Below are 17,185 nucleotides of genomic sequence, written 5' to 3'. Positions count from 1 at the left end.
CGCTGTGTCCCACTACCCGAACAAATCGAAAGGACGGTCACGGACCGCGGCTGCAGCCGCGATTTACGCCACTAGTGATATCAGGGGCGTAGCCAAGAGGAGGGCTTATGAGGCTTCTGTCGAAGTGGTCTGCTGGGAGTCCTCGTCTGTTCGTAACAGTATAGTATGCAGATGTATTTAACTGATGTATTTATAGGAAGGGAAAGGCACGGTAACTGTCTCACTTGTTTTCTGTGGACACCGCAACCACGCCGTAAGGGAAGGGGGGAAGGTGGGAGTGAAAGTGGAAAGAGAGAAAGAGGAGCCGTAGTGGAGGGCTACGGAGTAATTTCGACCACCTGGGGATCTTTAACGTGCGCTGACATCGCACAGCACACGGACGCCTCCTCGTTTCGCCTCCATCGAAACGCAGCCGCCGAGGTCGGGTTCGAACCCGGGTACTCCGGCACAGTAGTCGGGCGTCTTACCACTGCACCACCCCGGCGGGGCATAGTATGCAGATACTGCATTATAATCAAAGTTATATAAGCACACTGGAGAGAGTGCAGACAACCATTTCATCTGCGGGTCCGTTAGGAACACTACGTATTAGAACTAACCTTAATTGTATGGCTGGAAAACTGGCTACGATGAATTTTCAGTTCTGCATTCGATAAATTGAATAATCTTCGTCTGAAACAATAAATGCTCAGCATACTCGATGGAATGGAAGCCCCGGAGGGTACCACCATTCTTCCGTGCAATTTTGCATCCCGGCATGCAGAATTTATGGCTCAGTTGAGAGGTGACAAATTTGTGAAAGGCATCTCGATACGGAGGAGGCTGAGCAGCAACGTCAGCCTCCCTCGAAAAAACTTTCTGGCTATGCCACTGACCCTGGGTGATATACCTATATACGACATTAAAGTGCACGCTCGTGAACAATCGGCGATGAGCCGGCGCCTACGTCTCCATCAGATCTTTCAGTTCAGTTATATTTGGGAAATGAAGCTGTCATGCGGCTGTGATCATTTATATGCCGACCCTTCCAAAATTTTACCACCCTTCGGAGTAAATAACTGCGATAATTGCAGCTCGGCTCCCTTTCAGCGCTAAAGGCGCGCCGCATTCATTGCCTGTTGCCGTTGTCAAATAGGAGAAAGACGTTTTTTGCACGCTTTTTTTTTGGGGTTCTTTTTGTGTGTGTCTGTGTGTGCAGGGGCGGGGGAGACATGCTGCGAAAGTTGCTCCTTGTCCCGTCTGGTCTTGCTGATAGTCCCACTGCGTAATTCCAGGGGCTTTACAACTGCGGAGTTGGTCGCGTCGCCTAGTGGATTCGGCCAACACTACGTTCGCAAACCTCGCCCGTACTACCCCAGGTGGCGCAGGCGCTTTAACCAGTAGGTGATGTACGCTCGCCGGTATGCGCATCTGTACGCGCACCGCTTAACCCTTCCAACTCGCGGCACAATTTCTCGCGTTCTTCTTGAGCTAGCAACGCAATTTCGCTTCATAGAAAGTGCGGCAATATTTGCTTCCTTATAGTGAAACTAAATGTATATGGTGCAACTTCTATGAACACGAAGTTAATTTGTGACAAGCAAATTAAAAATGCTTCATTACACCGAGGATTTCGATATATCGACGCTTGTTACATCGAGGATTTAAAAGTACTGCTCTTCCCTCCTGTGAATACATGGAGTATGCGTTTAGTAGCTGTTGACTTCTTGAGAATAAACGTGCGCAAACTGTCAACTTCGAACAACAAATATGTCTTGAAGTGGTATTAAACAAAATATAAAGAAAATCGCACTGATTCATTGCAGTTCAAGCATATTTGTGTTATGACAATAATTGGAAGGAGCTTAAAAGTAATTTTCTTGGTGTTGTTTGGTTACTTTCCATGTGTCGTAATTGATCACTGTGCGTAATAATTTCAGATATAGTGTATAATTGCAATCAGTTGTTTATTTTCTGTAATGTATACAATATTGGTATGAATTAAGGGAAATTAATTGCACTGCATGTATTAATATGGTCAATGATTATCTGAATAATTAATTCACGTCTTCTCTTCCCATATTAATTGTTATTTTAAAAATAGTGGTTGCTTTTTTAATTGCCGTGGAATTTACATAGCAAAGTTAGAGCCAAGGTTGACATTGTACGAAACAGTCTTATCGCAAAGACATCTGCAAAAGCCACTATGGTGGCTGACCCTGGAATATCCTTTTGTATATTTGTTGATCTTGAGGATTTTGTAGCTTATATACCAAGAAATCCTTGTAGGTTGTGAGGTCCAATTCACACACACACACACACACACACACACACACACACACACACACACACACACACACACACACACACACACACACACACACACACACACACACACACACACACACACACACACACACACACACACACACACACACACACACACACACACACACACACACACACACACACACACACACACACACACACACACACACACACACACACACACACACACACACACACACACACACACACACACACACACACACACACACACACACACACACACACACACACACACACACACACACACACACACACACACACACACACACACACACACACACACACACACACACACACACACACACACACACACACACACACACACACACACACACACACACACACACACACACACACACACACACACACACACACACACACACACACACACACACACACACACACACACACACACACACACACACACACACACACACACACACACACACACACAGAGACACACAGACACACACACACACACACACACACACACACACACACACACACACACACACACACACACACACACACACACACACACACACACACACACACATATATAATTTATTATAACTATAAATGATATATAAATAAATTTATATTATCTGGGTGATGCATCTTTCCTATATATAGTCCTATATATACGATAGATGCATCACCCAGATAATTTGATATACCTACTGCATGTATACAATTTCAGCCTCTTTCAAAATTGACAGTTCATTCTAACCAATTTGGAGTGCCAAATTGGAAAAACTATTCCGACTGAAATTAAACGTTTTTCATTTTAGTCTGTTTATTTAGAGCCAGGAAAGCCGGTACCTACAAACGTGTTTAGTGAGCAGATAAACAATATCTTACAGGCTATCTACAAAATAACATGTTAGTACGTACGATATATGACACGTACCAAACAAAGATAGTGAAACGAGCCCGCGCTGTTCGTCACAATTAAATACGTTTGAGTTAAGGAAGCCAATGAATGGTCATATTTATGACCAAAGAAATATTAGGCGCGTGTTTATTTTCAATACTGTGGAAAAATGTAGTTTAACATTGTGGTTTCGCTGATATAGCAGGCAGTTCGGTAAATTACTTGTGAATTTTGAACAGTCCATTCAAAAGCCTTTCACATTACCAGCTGCACTTTCAAGGCAGTTGCTGAACTTCTCTACAGAATAAAAATATAAAAAAGAAGGTTGACCCGTTCAGAATTAAGGATTTGACATATTTATTACCTGAATACTGATCTATATCGGCAATTAGGTCGTGATGAGTTTGCTTTGCTCTTTGCACTGCAGAAAAGCCGCCGTCGTGTCTGAATGTTACAGCATTTTTTTTATGTTGCTTACCCGAGAACCGGCCTTCATATGTAAGTGTATCAATGTTGCTCTCAGCTGATTTGCCTCATTTTGCCCTTAGGCGCAGCCTGCTTGTAGGCTTGTGTGTGTGTGTGGGTGTGTGTGTGTGTGTGTGTGTGTGTGTGTGTGTGTGTGTGTGTGTGTGTGTGTGTGTGTGTGTGTGTGTGTGTGTGTGTGTGTGTGTGTGTGTGTGTGTGTGTGTGTGTGTGTGTGTGTGTGTGTGTGTGTGTGTGTGTGTGTGTGCGCGTGTGCGCGCGCGCGCGTGCGCTGCGCCCCTTGACACCTATGTACTGCAGAGAAGCCACCAGAGCAGATGTTCATTTTAGTTCATGTCATGGGCCGCCGGGACTTCATGTTCTGCCTTCTGGCACATGCTTACGCTCACGTAATCTGTTAATTGTAAAAATAGAAAAATAAAAACCGAGGTCAAGTTTTCTCACAGAGCTGTAAATACTCTTTCACACTTTCCAGAATGGAACGTTGTTGGGATGTCAGGATGACACCAGCATATATTGATGTTGGGACTTGATTCACAGGTGCCAACTCTGTAGCTAAAAAAGGCCCCGAATTCAACTGGCAAGAGTATTCTTACGCATCCATTGACCGTGGACCAGTGCACTTGTGCTATCGCTCGAAAACGTGAAAAATAAAGCAGGACGACTGTATAATACCCAGAAATGTGGCGCAATAAACACAAAAACATGCATGTGTTTGTGTTTGTTGCGCCACATTTCTGGGTATTATGCAGCACCAATTAACTAGCCCCTCAAGCTGTTATTTTCAGGATGACTGTGCTGTGTGTTTGGTTACTGGACAGTAGATATTTTCACAAGAGTCCATATAAGTAGAACCCCGCATAGTAAACTCTGATATAGTAAAGTGAAACCGAAGTCCCTGTTTATCTTCCATAGACAACTGTACAGTCGTGAGCGAAAGTGGTATACAATACTCAGCCAGTGACAGAGCTCGGGAAAACTGCGTAAAAATGCCACCTATACGACAGCGCAAGAGACAGCGACAGTGACACATGCATGTGGATAAAATGGGGCACTGCCACTATTGTTCCGATCACAGATAGCTGTTGCTAGATAAAGTAATTGGCATGCAGTTTTCGCGCGCTTCGCCACTGGCTGAGTGTTGTATACCACTTTTGCTCACGACTGTACATTTCTCCCCCTTTATAGTAAAGACATTTTTGGCAGACATCCGTTATAGTAACGTGCACCTGGTCGCGGCGACGACTCTCGCTCCCGCGCACTACCTAGAATCGCGTGGCAAATATATATTTTTTATTTGAAAACAAAAAAAAAATGTCTTTTTTTTAAGTGGCTTTACCACCAGGCTAAGCAGATTCAGGAGAAGCCTACTTTACGGAAGCTTTGAAGCCATGAGGGAAAGCACGCAGGGCGTAGAAAAAAAAAAGTAAAGCTGTCTACAAACATGAAAAAGAGGCGGTGCGGTCCGTTCAGAAAGCAAAGGATAGTAAAAGTGCGGCAAGAAAAAGGGAAGGGGAGGAATTGGGCGAACATTCACAGCACAGTGCAGCACAAAGCATGAGGCAGCGGAGGTAAGAAGAAGAGGTGCAGCATGTGCGTTCTTGCAGCACTTGACTGCCACGCGCATTTATCATTTATTGCCTTTTAAAGGACAGGAACAGCAAAAAGTGACACCGTGTTCATGTAAAGCTTTGGTTTTCACATTAAGCCATACTTGGTTGTATTTGTAGCTACACTGTCCTCATGCTTAAAAAGTACTTCCACAAGATGTAAAAAATTTTTATAACTGAAAAAAGTTGCATGAAGAGATAAGGGAGAGATGGAAGGTATTTCAGTGTTTTTTTTTATTAAGCAACAAGACGTGTTTAGTAAGTGCCCATTTAACTACCAGGCAGCATCTTCAGAACCATGTCATCACCAACAACTGATATAGTAAAGATTTTTGCTGGTCCCAGTGACTTTACTGTAAAGGGGTCTACTTAAAGCAGGATGGCTGTGCTGTGTGTATAAATGTTTGGTTGCTGGACAGTAGATGCAGCAATTTCACAAGAGTCCATATAAGTAGAATCCTGCTATAGTAAACTTTGATATAGTAAAAACTCTGACATATAGTTAAGTGACTAGGGTACCTTGTCGCAAGAATGCACACAAAGACATATATACATTACTTTGGTTGTTTTTATTCTAAAAGTCACGCGAATTTGAAAAATTCCTTGATGCCAACAAAAACATGTTGCTGTAATCTGTGCAAGTTCAAAGTGTTGTAATGGTGCCTGCTGGCCACAAGGTCAAAAGGCAAGCACATGTTTAGTCGAAACTTTATGCAGTGACTAAGAAAATAATATACAGCTCAGAAGTATGCTTTTCTGTCGGCTAGCAGTATGTGCTCACATGCATGTCTCTTTAAGAACCCATTGGCAGTAAATTTACTGCCAGTAGATTACTATACCTGCAGCTGTATGCACTCACATATTGCATTTTGATAGGGTACACATTTCTGAATTTTGTACTTGGGGCAGAATTTTCTTGGATGGCAGTTTAATTAGACAGACTTGATTTTGGATTTCAGTTTTTCTTTTTTGGAACATATTATTTTCAATGATAGTTAACTTTCTTATCAGCAGTATAACATGCTACTCCTGTGTTGGTAAAGAAAGATCACTTGGGGTTTACTAGTTTAGTTTAACTTATGGGTTTAACATCCCAAAGCAACTCAGGCTATGAGACTTCATAGTGGAGTCCTCCGGAAATTTCAACCACCCGGCGTTTTATAACATGCACTGACATCGCTCAACACAAAGGTGCCCTGGTTTACCCATCGAAAAGAGGTCGCTGTGGCCTGGTACTTGGGGTTTACCTTAGCCTTTTTGCAGGAACAAGTATTCAATGTAAGGCTAGTTAATGCAAAAACAATCATACTTAGATCTGTACTCTAAAAAAAGAAATGCTGACCTTTTGCTGTTAAATATGTTTGAAAAAAATTATAAGTTTAATGTGCCTAAATCTAATAGAGCAATGAAAAACACTGGTTTGGCATAGTTTATCTTGATAGACGTTATATGTAGATGACGCCTGTATCTTTTTGCCTGCTGTTCCTTGCATCACTTAGCGCATGCTTCTCGGCATTTGACAACTGCCACAAAGGACCAGGCCTGCTATCTTGAAGCAAATTGAAGATCAGGACAGTTTACATGGTTAAACCACATGAGAACATATGTCGCTGCTGACGTCACACGCACATTTAATGCGAGCAAACACAAAGGCAGGTAAATTTAAGACAGATGATGTCACTGAAACAGCCGAAAAGTGGCCAGCCATGCCACCTGCCAGAGACACGGTGTGAAGTGGACCGTGATGTATGTTGTTCAAGCTGCCAGGAGTGACATAAATATAAAGACCAGCTTTAACCAAGCTGAATGAATGTGCTTGTGTGACCTAGGGTAGCATGTCTAGCCTGGGACCCAAGAGTCCTAGAAGGCTGGATTCTGATCTCACCCTCCCATCTCAATGGCGAAGCTAAATTTAGCAGCACTTGCCACTTCAACAATGACACGCGGTCTTGTGACATCACAGGAGTCACCTGTTCATGTCACCTGCCAACTGCAAGAGACATCCTCAGATGGTTGAAGACAAAGGCCACGGCATCAGACATACCTCACGTCTTTTTTATTTACCCCATGCTGTATAGCTTTTGCAGTAAATTTGAATTTGGCATATTTTTTTGCTTTTTCTTGGTTATTGAAAAGTCATTGTTAAAAAATGAAGGTGCCATTTAAAAGCACTTTATGAAGCAGAATGTGTATAATAGGTCACAATCTTCTGGCTCTTTTATGAGGCACAAAGAGCCCAAAGCTCAAAATGTATGTAAGGTGAGAATGGGTCTTGTCTGCTTCCCTGAGAAAATTTTTCAGCTTCACAAGTTCCCCATTGTGCAGCTTGACTGCACACCCCAAGGCATGGGGTCTTTTGACCAACCATGCAAATAACCTGCATGCAACAAGTGTGCTACGAAAGCTTTAGTAAAAGTTCATGAGGAATCTGTGCTTGGCTTAATGAATGATCAGTTGGCCTTGGTGACCCTGGCCCAGGACATTCTTGACACTTAGTAATGCGTTGAATAAAGTTGTTTCCTTCTCCGCCTGACTTACTGACTACTGCTGTCAAGCCTTATGGGCCACAATGTCATGCAAAAGGTGCTGTCACAGATACCAAAGCCAAGGGAGTAGACTGGGCATTGCCGCAAAAGCAAGCATTTTTGAAGAGTAACAGAATCATAGAAAGTTCCAGGCAACTCTACTCTTGCAGAAAATCAGGGATGCCATGGCACTCTCGGTGGGGTGGCACAAAAAAAAAAATAGGGGAGGGTACTGCTCCTCATAACCATAATTCAAAAAAAAAAAAAAAAAAAAGAACAATTGTAACAATGAGAGCTTCACATGCTTACCAGGAAGGAGGCATTATATGAAAGTGTTCTTCCTGTTAGGGCCCGAAAGGGGCTATCGAATAGCTTTGTAGATGGTGCCCGCATGCCACCGTCTGTCGCCTTCCTTTGCCATAGTCATTGCATACAGTGCTTTAGGAGTGTGCAGTAACTGTTTAAGCTTTGCAACCTGGCCCCAAAGTTGCAAGATCACGTGATTGGGTGGCAGCAGTGCCCTGAGCACTGCATGGGCTAGAGATGGCCTTAGAGCTTGGGTTTAAAGTTGCGGGCCCATACACAGAGTTTCAATGTCTAATTATATGGGGTTTTATGGCGCATAAGCAGCTGTGGCTATCATGCACCAAACACAAATGTCTGGGCTTTTGATTCATTATTGTTAAGTTAAGTACATGTACTTAGGGTGTTACAGCAGAGACATGGATGAAATAAACTATGGTGTGTGCCAAGAAAAAAGTCAAGTTTTATTCACCTATTTTTTTACTTATACCCTACCGCAGTGGCTCGGTGGTTAAGATGCTCAACCACTGAACCAGGGTACCGTGGTTTGACCGTAGGCGTGGCAGCCATGTTTGGATTGATGCAGAAAGCATAGCACCCATGTACTGTGCAGTCAATGCCTTTTGAAGTTAAAGGTGATCGAAATGATCCAGAACCCTCCCCTACAGTGTCCCTCATAGCCAAAGTTGGTCTAGAATGTATACAGCTGTTGTGCTTTTTGTCCGGTTTGATCATGAATTCAACCCATAAAACTCTTGATTAAAAAATTTAGTTCCACTGGCTGCGAGGATGTTTTAATATTTAGACATAGTAGGTCAAAAAATATGACTGAATAAATATGTTTAGTAAATGCTAAGTAATTTAATTGCATGTGTATGCAACCTTCTCCATTTAGGCTCTTAGAACATCCGATCACTGTTAAAAAGGGAGCAGATCAGTGTCACGCCTTAACAAAGGAGCACTATTTAATTATGTTTCATGGAAACCTGAAGTAAAAGCAGATAACCCTGTTGGTGGAAAGTCGTCCTAATAAATGGCCTCGCTGGTCAGCTCCAGTCCAGAATGAGGAGGCTCGACTATTCCTCCAGTAGGTGCACTGAACGGAGCACCTCTGCAACTTCAGCCAAGGAACAGGCCTACTGGTAAAGTTTACCAGATATGGTTCCCTCACCACTTTGGATGCACAATGTAGTGCCTGCCTATAACGGTCGTTTCTGTGTAGCAGCCGAGTGGTCTGGTTTACACTAGCTGTGTACATGTTCTGGTCTCACAGGAGAATGGCGAAGAAAGCGATTTACGCCAAAGGCTTGCTCTCGACAACACCATAAGCTAACTGGTCAAGTGAGTTGGTAAACAAGAACATAGATGTCATTTGCCCTGTGCAAACATCTTTAGCTATTTCCATCTGCTCGTACAAAATCGTGACTGCATGATGAAAAATATTGGTCAATGTAATTCACTGTCCTAGTCACCATGCAGCCACCACACAACGCACTATTTGAAGGTGAGCAAAAGTAAGGAACATCCCTTTAAACTGAACCGCTCAGAAATGTTCACGTCACTAAAGCCCGACTCTCGCATGTGACGATATGCACAAAAGGCCAGAAGGGCTATGTAATACTATATGCAAAAGACTGGCTCATTCCTACCAAATGCCTACACCTCAATTGCGCAATACTTTACATAACCAACTACTGTTCTGGAGCACCTGGGTTCGAGCCAAAGAAACATAAGGCAACTTGTAGCGTAGACAAGACAGCAACGCAGCAATTGACTGCTCCCCAGCCGTTCTGTATTTCACTTCCTCGTTTTCTTCCATGCACATGTGCAACAACACTTCGTCTTTATCACATTTCCACCGCACTTAAAAAAAAAAAAAAGCTTGCTAGCAAATGGCTAAATATCCTTTAATACATCACAGTCTTTTAAACCTTGCGGGAAGCTTCTTTTGACAAATGCTTCTGCAGGGAGAAGGAAGAGGAGTAGTAGTTGCTGCTGTTGAGGCACACTTGGGTTCAGGGAGGGTCTGTCGGTTCTGTGTCAGGCAAAGCCAGGAATGAGGAAGTTCCCAGGCTAACATCAGCGTTATTGGGGCTACGCGAGGTTGGACTCTGGTCTGCGTTTCTGGTACGTGGACTGGTCGACACTCGGGTGCAGTCAGTGGGCAACAAAATGTTAGCGAGGAGAGCCATCAGAGCTGAAGGCGGAGGTTGGCACTGAACTGCTTTCCTAACAGCTCATAATTTGGACGAGTGCCACACTCGCCCATCATCCAGCAGGTATGAGACTGGTCCAATTTGCTCCACAACTCTTCAAGGCTCCGAAACCGAGCAGCCAGCTTGCCTCGCACAATCGGCTTACGAACTCACACATAGTTGCCAATCTGAAAGTCGCAGTGCTTGGTTACACTTCGCTGGTCTGCATAAAGCTTATATTTGGCTTACTTCTGCTCTAGCCACTGGCATTAGAGCTTCAGCGCTCTTGTGCGATCAGTCGAGAAGCACTGATCTGGCAGGCACGCAACGTTAAGTCTTATGCGAGGCATCTGGCCATGAACTAGGATGGCTGGAGCGATTCCTGTCGTGGCATGTGGCGCACAGCGATAGACACAGAGTTCAATAATAGCTGTACGTAGGTTACGTCGCTCGCAAAGAGCCATCTGAACATATGCCCTGAAAACCTTATTAAACTGTCCTACAAGTCCATTGGCTTGGGGGTCATAAACTGAGGAGTAGCAGTTACGTATACCCCGAGGATGAGAATTGTGATCCGTGATCCAACACAATCTTTTCAGGGTAACCCTTGTGAACAAATGTACCTAGAAGCAATTCTTGAACTGTGGCAGTTGTGAAAGAAGCCTCCGGCCATTTACTGTAATAGTCAACGAGTGTTATAGCAAAGCGACAGTTACTAGGAGCTTGGTCGAAACGCCCCACGATGTCGATTGCAGGCTTATCCCAAAGCTTGTCTGGCAAAGCAACAGGTTGCAGAGGAACAGTGGAGACGTACAATAGCATCACTGCTGGAGGAATCATCTTCGACTTTCTGCACTTCACTGGAACGATCAGACGACTTGCAGATTCCAAATGGCCCACTTTGCCGCACCGACGACACTTCCGTTTGCGATTGGTTGGTTGCACAACTTTTTATTTCCATCGGAAATGGGCGTCCTCTTCCCCGCCCCCGGCACGCGTGCCGGGGAAGACGGAGAGTCGTGCGCCCGCGGATTAGAGGCTGGCTATTCTACTTGCGAGCTTGCCACGTGGAGTCGTTCGCCAGGTGGGTAGGAGAACCGCAGCGATAGCACGAGCGCTCCGGAAGTGCAGATGAAGATTTACATACGTGGCAACTGCATTTGATGCAAGGGACCTGAGGGACCCGTTATGATGTGCACTCGCATCTCACGCGCTGTACTGGAGCCACCTCTCCCGACAGCTCATTTGCTTCATGGCAAGCTTGCTGGCACTGTCTAGCAAAGGCCAGGGCGCGCGAGAAAGTCAAGAAGGAGATGGCGTTCACCGAAATGGTGACTAATGGTCTTCTTCACCAGCTGGTTCCTGATTTTGTAGTCTGCGAAGCTCCCAAAAAAACCGCAGTCGCCGACAAGGCTGCGAAGGGCAGCGATGTGTACTCATATGCCATCTCTCCGGCAGTTTGTACTCAGCGTTGAAAACGGTGGCGTGCGGCGATCACATTTATGGAAGATTTGTAGTGCGTCGCCAGTAAAAAGATAGCATCGTCACCGGAGTGTGAGGCAGCAGCGGTAGGCGCTGAAGGGGACGACGGCGACAATGTGTAGAAAATTCGCTGGCAGGATAGCCCTCTCCGGTTAGCAGAAGTGTGGAGGTATCTAGTGGAGGCACCAGACGCCAGCATGTAGTTGTGGAACGCCAGCCTCCATTACTCCCACGGAAGGGCGGAGGCGGCTGAAGACCCGAAAAGCTCATGATGGACGGTCAGCAGTCCACGCCGAAGTCCTGGTTTACGCTACCATCCTTGTCGCCAAAATATGTAGCATCTTTTTCTCGCTGTGCGCGTGCAACACTTCGTCTTTACCGCACAACTCACAAAACAAATGAACTCATGCGTACCAATAGCAATAATTAATACCGCCGCAACAAAATTAACGGCTTTAAAGCTATGACAACGAACAAATTTCACACAGATGAAACGCCACTCGGCTAAGGAGGCAATGCTAGGAATTGCACGCCTTGCAACGCGCCATTTTAAACGGAAGCGCACAACCACTGACGTCATCATGCACGGGTCACGTGAGTGTGACGTATTTCCGTGCGTGGCAGCAGGAGAAACGTGTGTGGGGTTGGCTGCTGCCACGGGCGTGGCTCTAGCCTCGGCCGAAATTTTATTGGACGCAACATAAAATTTGTGTTTTCATTTTAGGACCACCTTTTTTTTTTTGTTTCTTTGTTAAGTCGCTTTAGAGACACGTTCGTGGCAGCAGCCGATCCCACACACATTTCGCATGCTGGCTGACACGCTCAAGTTGCTCAAGTGACCATTGCAGCCCAGTGCATGATGACGTCAGTGGTTGCGCGCTTCCGTTTAAAATGGCGCGCGAGCCGAGTGACGTTTCATCTCTGTGAAATTTGCTCGTTGCCATAGCTTTAAAGTTATTCCGTGTCGTGATTTGTGCGGTAAAGATGGTGTTGCACGCGCACAGCGAGAAAACGAACTGAATACCTGCAACAACAGTCGATTGCTGCGTTCCTGCCTTGTGTACGTTACAGCATATTTTGGCGACGAGGATGTTAGCTTAAACCACCTCGACGTGGACTGCTGACCGTCCATCATGAGCTTTTCGCGTCTTCAGCCGCCTCCGCGCTTCCTGGCGAACCCGGTCGTCCTGTTCTCCGTGAGAGCAATCGGAGCTGGCGTTCCACAACTACATGCTGGCGTCTGGTGCCTCCGGCCAGCGAATTTTCTACACATTGTCGCCGTCGTCCCCTTCAGCGCCTACCGCTGCTGCCTTACACTCCGGTGACGATTCGATCGTTATACAGTGTTCTGCAACTTTATCGGAGCCGTCTTGGAAAAATTTCCCGCCTCGACCGGTTCCGATAAAGTTGCAGAACACTGTACTGGCGACGCACTACAAATCTTACGTAAATGTGATCGCCGCACGCCACCGTTTTCGCCGCCGAGTGCAAACTGCCGGAAAGATAACTGATGAGTACATCGCTGCCCTTCGCAGTCTTGTCGGCGACTGCGGTTTTGGGAGCTTCGCGGACTACATCATCAGGGACCAGCTGGTGAAGACCATTAGCCACCATTTCAGTGAACGCCATCTCGTCCTTGACTCTGTCGCGCCGCCTTTGTTAGACAATGCCAGCAAGCTTCCTGTGACGCAAAGGAGCTGTCAGAAGTCGCTCCAGTACAGCGCGTGGGATGCGAGCGCACATCAGAACAGGTCCCTCAGGTCCCTTGTATCAAATGCAGTTACTACGTATGTAAATCTTCATCTACACTTTCGGAGCGCTCGTGCTATCACTGCGGTTCTCCTACCCACCTGGGAGGCAATGACCTGGCGAACGACTCCGCATGACGAGCTCGCAAACGGAAGGGTAGTTGGTGCGGCAAAGTGGGCCATTTGGAATCTGTCTGCAAATCGTCTGATCGCTCCAGTGAAGTGCAGAAAGCCGAAGACGATTCCTCCAGCAGTGCTGCTATTCTACAGGTCTCTACTGTTCCTCTGCAACCTGTTGCTTTCCTAGACGAGCTTTGGGATAAGCCCACAATGGACATAGTGGGGCGTTTTGACCAAGCTCCTAGTAACTGTCGCTTTGCGATAACACTCATTGACTATTACAGTAAATGGCCAGAGGCTTTTTTCACAACTGCCAGAACTGCTTCTAGGTACATTTGCTCACAAGGGTTACCCTGAAAAGATTGTATCGGATCACGGACCACAATTCTCATCCTCGGATATGCAAACGTTCCTTCATGAATGGGGAATACGCAATAACTGCTACTCCTCAGTTTATGACCCCTAAGCCAATGGACTTGTAGGATGATTTAATAGGGTTTTCAGGGAATATGTTTAGATGGCTCTTTGCGAGTGACATGACCTACATACAGCTATTATTGAACGCTGTGTCTATCGCTGTGCGCCACATGACACGACAGGAATCGCACCAGCCGTCCTAGTCCATGGCCAGATGCCTCGCATAAGACTTAACGTCGTGTGCCTGCCAGATCAGTGCTTCTCGACTGATCATACAAGAGGGCTGAAGCTCTTATGCCAGTGGCTAGAGCAGAAGCAAGCTAAATATAAGCTTTATGTAGACTAGCGGAGGGGAACCAAACATTGTGACTTTCAGATTGGCGACTATGTGTGAGCTCGCAAGCCAATTGTGCGAGGTAAGCTGGCTGCTTGGTTTCGAAGAGCTTTGGAGCGAATTGGACCAGCCTCTTACCTGCTGGATGATGGGCGAGTGTGGCACTCATCCAAATTTTGAGCTGTTAGGAAAGCAGTTGCTCATCGCCAACCTTCGTCCTCGGCTCTGATGGCTCTCTTTGCTGACATTTTGTTGCCCACTGACTGCATCCGAGTATCGACCAGTCAACGTACCGGAAACACAAACCAGAGTCCAACCTCGCATAACCTCAATAACGCTGATGTTAGCCCGGGAACTTCCTCATTCCTGGCTTTTGCCCGACACAGAACCGGCAGCCCCCCCTCAACCAAAGTGTGCCTCAACAGCAGCAACTACTACTTCTCTTCCTTCTCCCCGCAGAAGCATATATGAAAAGAAGCTTCCCGCAATGTTTAAAAGACAATGTGATGTATTAGAGGATATTTAACCATTTTCCAGCATTCTTTTTTTTTTAAGTGCGGTGGAAATGTGATAAAGAAGAAGTGCTGTTGCACATGTGCACGCTAGAAAACGAGGAAGGGAATTACAGAACGGCTGGAGAGCGGTCAATTGCCGCGTTGTTGTCTTGTCATGCGACAAGTTGCCTTCTGTTTCTTTGCTTCGTACCCAGGTGCACCAGAACAGTAGTTATGTAAAGTATTGCTCAATTTAGGTATAGGCATTTGGTAAGAATGAGCCAGTCTGTTGCATATATTACATAGCCCTTCTGGCTTTTTTTGCATATCGGCGCGCGCGAGAGTTGGGCTTTAGTGACGGGAACATTTCTGAGCGGTTCAGTTTAAAGGGATGTTCCTTACTTTTGCTCACCTTCAAATAGTGCGTTGAGTGGTGGCTGCATGGTGACTAGGACAGTGAATTACGTTGACCAATATTTTTCATGTCACAGTCACGATTTTGTACGAGTGAACAGAAATGGCTAAAGATGTTCCCAGATGTGTTTAGTAAGACGCTGCCCTACCACGCATACATATCGAAATGAAGGAGGGCGCACAAGCGAGGTTCCTTAAATGTCATAGCTTTCCGTTTGCCATGAGAGATGAAGTCGTGACAGAGCTAAGTTTGCACAGGGCAAATGACATCTATTTCTCGTTTACCTACTCACTTGACCAGTTAGCTTATGGCACTGTCGAGAGCAAGCCTTTGACATAAATCGCTTTCTCCGCCATTCTCCTGTGAGACCAGAACAAGTACACAGTTTGTGTAAGCCAGACCACTCGGCTGCTATACGCAAACGACCATTATAGGCAGGCATTGCATTGTGTATCCAAGGTGGTGAGGGAACCGTATCTGGTAGGCTCTACCAGTAGGCCTGTTCTTTGGCTGAAGTTGCAGAGGCGATCCATTCAGCGCAACTACTGGAGGAATAGTCGAGTCTCCCCATTCTGGGCTGGAGCTGACCAGCGAGGCCATTTATTAGGACGACTTTCCACCTACAAGGTTGTCTGCTTCTACTTCAGGCGCAGTCAGCAAGCCGCCTGCAGCGCCTACGCCTTTCCATGAAACAAATAAGTAGGGCTCCTTTGTTAAGGTGTGACACTGATCGGCTGCCTTTTTAACAGTGGTCGGACGTTCCAAGAGCCTAAATGGAGAAGGTTGCATACACACGCAATTAAATTACTTAGCATTTACTAAATCTGTTTGTTCAGTCATATTTCTTGACCTACTAGGTCTAAATATTAAAATATCCTCGCAGCCAGTGGAATTACATTTTTTAATCAAGAGTTTCGTGGGTTGAATTCATGATAAACTGGTCGCCTGTGAACGAAGATGAAAAGCAAAACAGCTGTATAAATTCCAGATCAACTTGGGCTATGAGCGACACTGTAGGGGAGGGCCCTGGATCATTTCGATCACCTTTAACTTTAACAGGCACTGACTGTGCACAGTACACGGGTGCTATGTTTTCTGCATCAATCCAAACATGCCTGCCACGGCCGCCATCAAACCACGGTACCCCGGTTCAGTGGTTGAGCATCTTAACCACCAAGCCACTGCAGCGGGGTAAAAGTAAAAAAACTGGTCAATAAGCCTTGACTTTTTTCTCAGCACACACCATAGCTTTATTTCATCCATGTCTCTACCGTAACACCCTAAGTGTACTTCATTTGCTAATAATGAAGCCCAGACATTTGTGTTTGGTGCATGATAGCCACAGTTGCTTATGCGCCATAAAAGCCCATATAACTAAATAGACATTGAACCTCTTTGTACGGGCCCGAAACTTTAAACCTAGCCTCAGCCCAGGCTCTGAGGCTGTCTGTAGCCCATACAGTGCTCAGGGCACTCCAGCCACCCAGTCAAGTGATCTGGCAACTTTGATGCCAAGTTGCAAAGCTTAAACACTTACTGTGCACTCCTAGTGCATTGTATGCAATGACTACGGCAAAGGAAGGTGGCAGGCGGGCACCACCTACGAAGCTCTCCGATAGCCCCCTTCAGTCCCTGAGAGAAGGAACACTTTCATATAATGCCCCCTTTCTGGTAAGCATGTGAAGTTTTACAGTTTTTTTTTTTTTGTTTTTTTCGTTATGAGGAGCAGTACCCTCCCCATTTTTTTATTGCGATAGCAATACTGCGCCAGGTTTTGAGTCATCGCGTAGCTCACAGCCGGTCAACACGGTTAACCTTGAACAGCTATGAAGAAGGAGAAGGTAAAGAAGAACGCTC

At 45.7% G+C, this 17,185-nt stretch overlaps 1 protein-coding gene across 8 annotated transcripts in view; it reads left to right on the top strand.

The window, feature by feature from the left end:
- The window catches only part of LOC146187520 (uncharacterized), a 38,714-nt gene extending 33,742 nt beyond the window's left edge, over nucleotides 1–4,972 (top strand). For 2 of the 8 annotated variants that reach the window (XR_014708251.1, XM_084607731.1), the window contains one exon: nucleotides 4,161–4,471. Coding sequence is in view for 3 of the 8 variants with exons in the window: in XM_084607731.1 (XP_084463857.1) it covers nucleotides 4,161–4,218 (58 nt within the window). In the remaining 5 variants the exon portion in view is untranslated. Of the gene's footprint in view, nucleotides 1–1,274; nucleotides 1,380–3,629; nucleotides 3,701–4,160 lie in introns of all 8 variants that reach the window. The other 6 variants (XM_084607729.1, XR_014708253.1, XR_014708255.1 and 3 more) reach the window with 6 other exon arrangements.
- The last annotated feature ends 12,213 nt before the right edge of the window (nucleotides 4,973–17,185 follow it).

The sequence above is a fragment of the Amblyomma maculatum genome, chromosome 6, assembly GCF_055883805.1.
Source record: "Amblyomma maculatum isolate TAMU_Amacu chromosome 6, ASM5588380v1, whole genome shotgun sequence".
NCBI classification, from domain to species: domain Eukaryota; kingdom Metazoa; phylum Arthropoda; class Arachnida; order Ixodida; family Ixodidae; genus Amblyomma; species Amblyomma maculatum.
The sequence above is the reverse complement of the archived record's forward strand: the minus strand, read 5'-3'. Positions and strand labels throughout refer to the sequence as shown.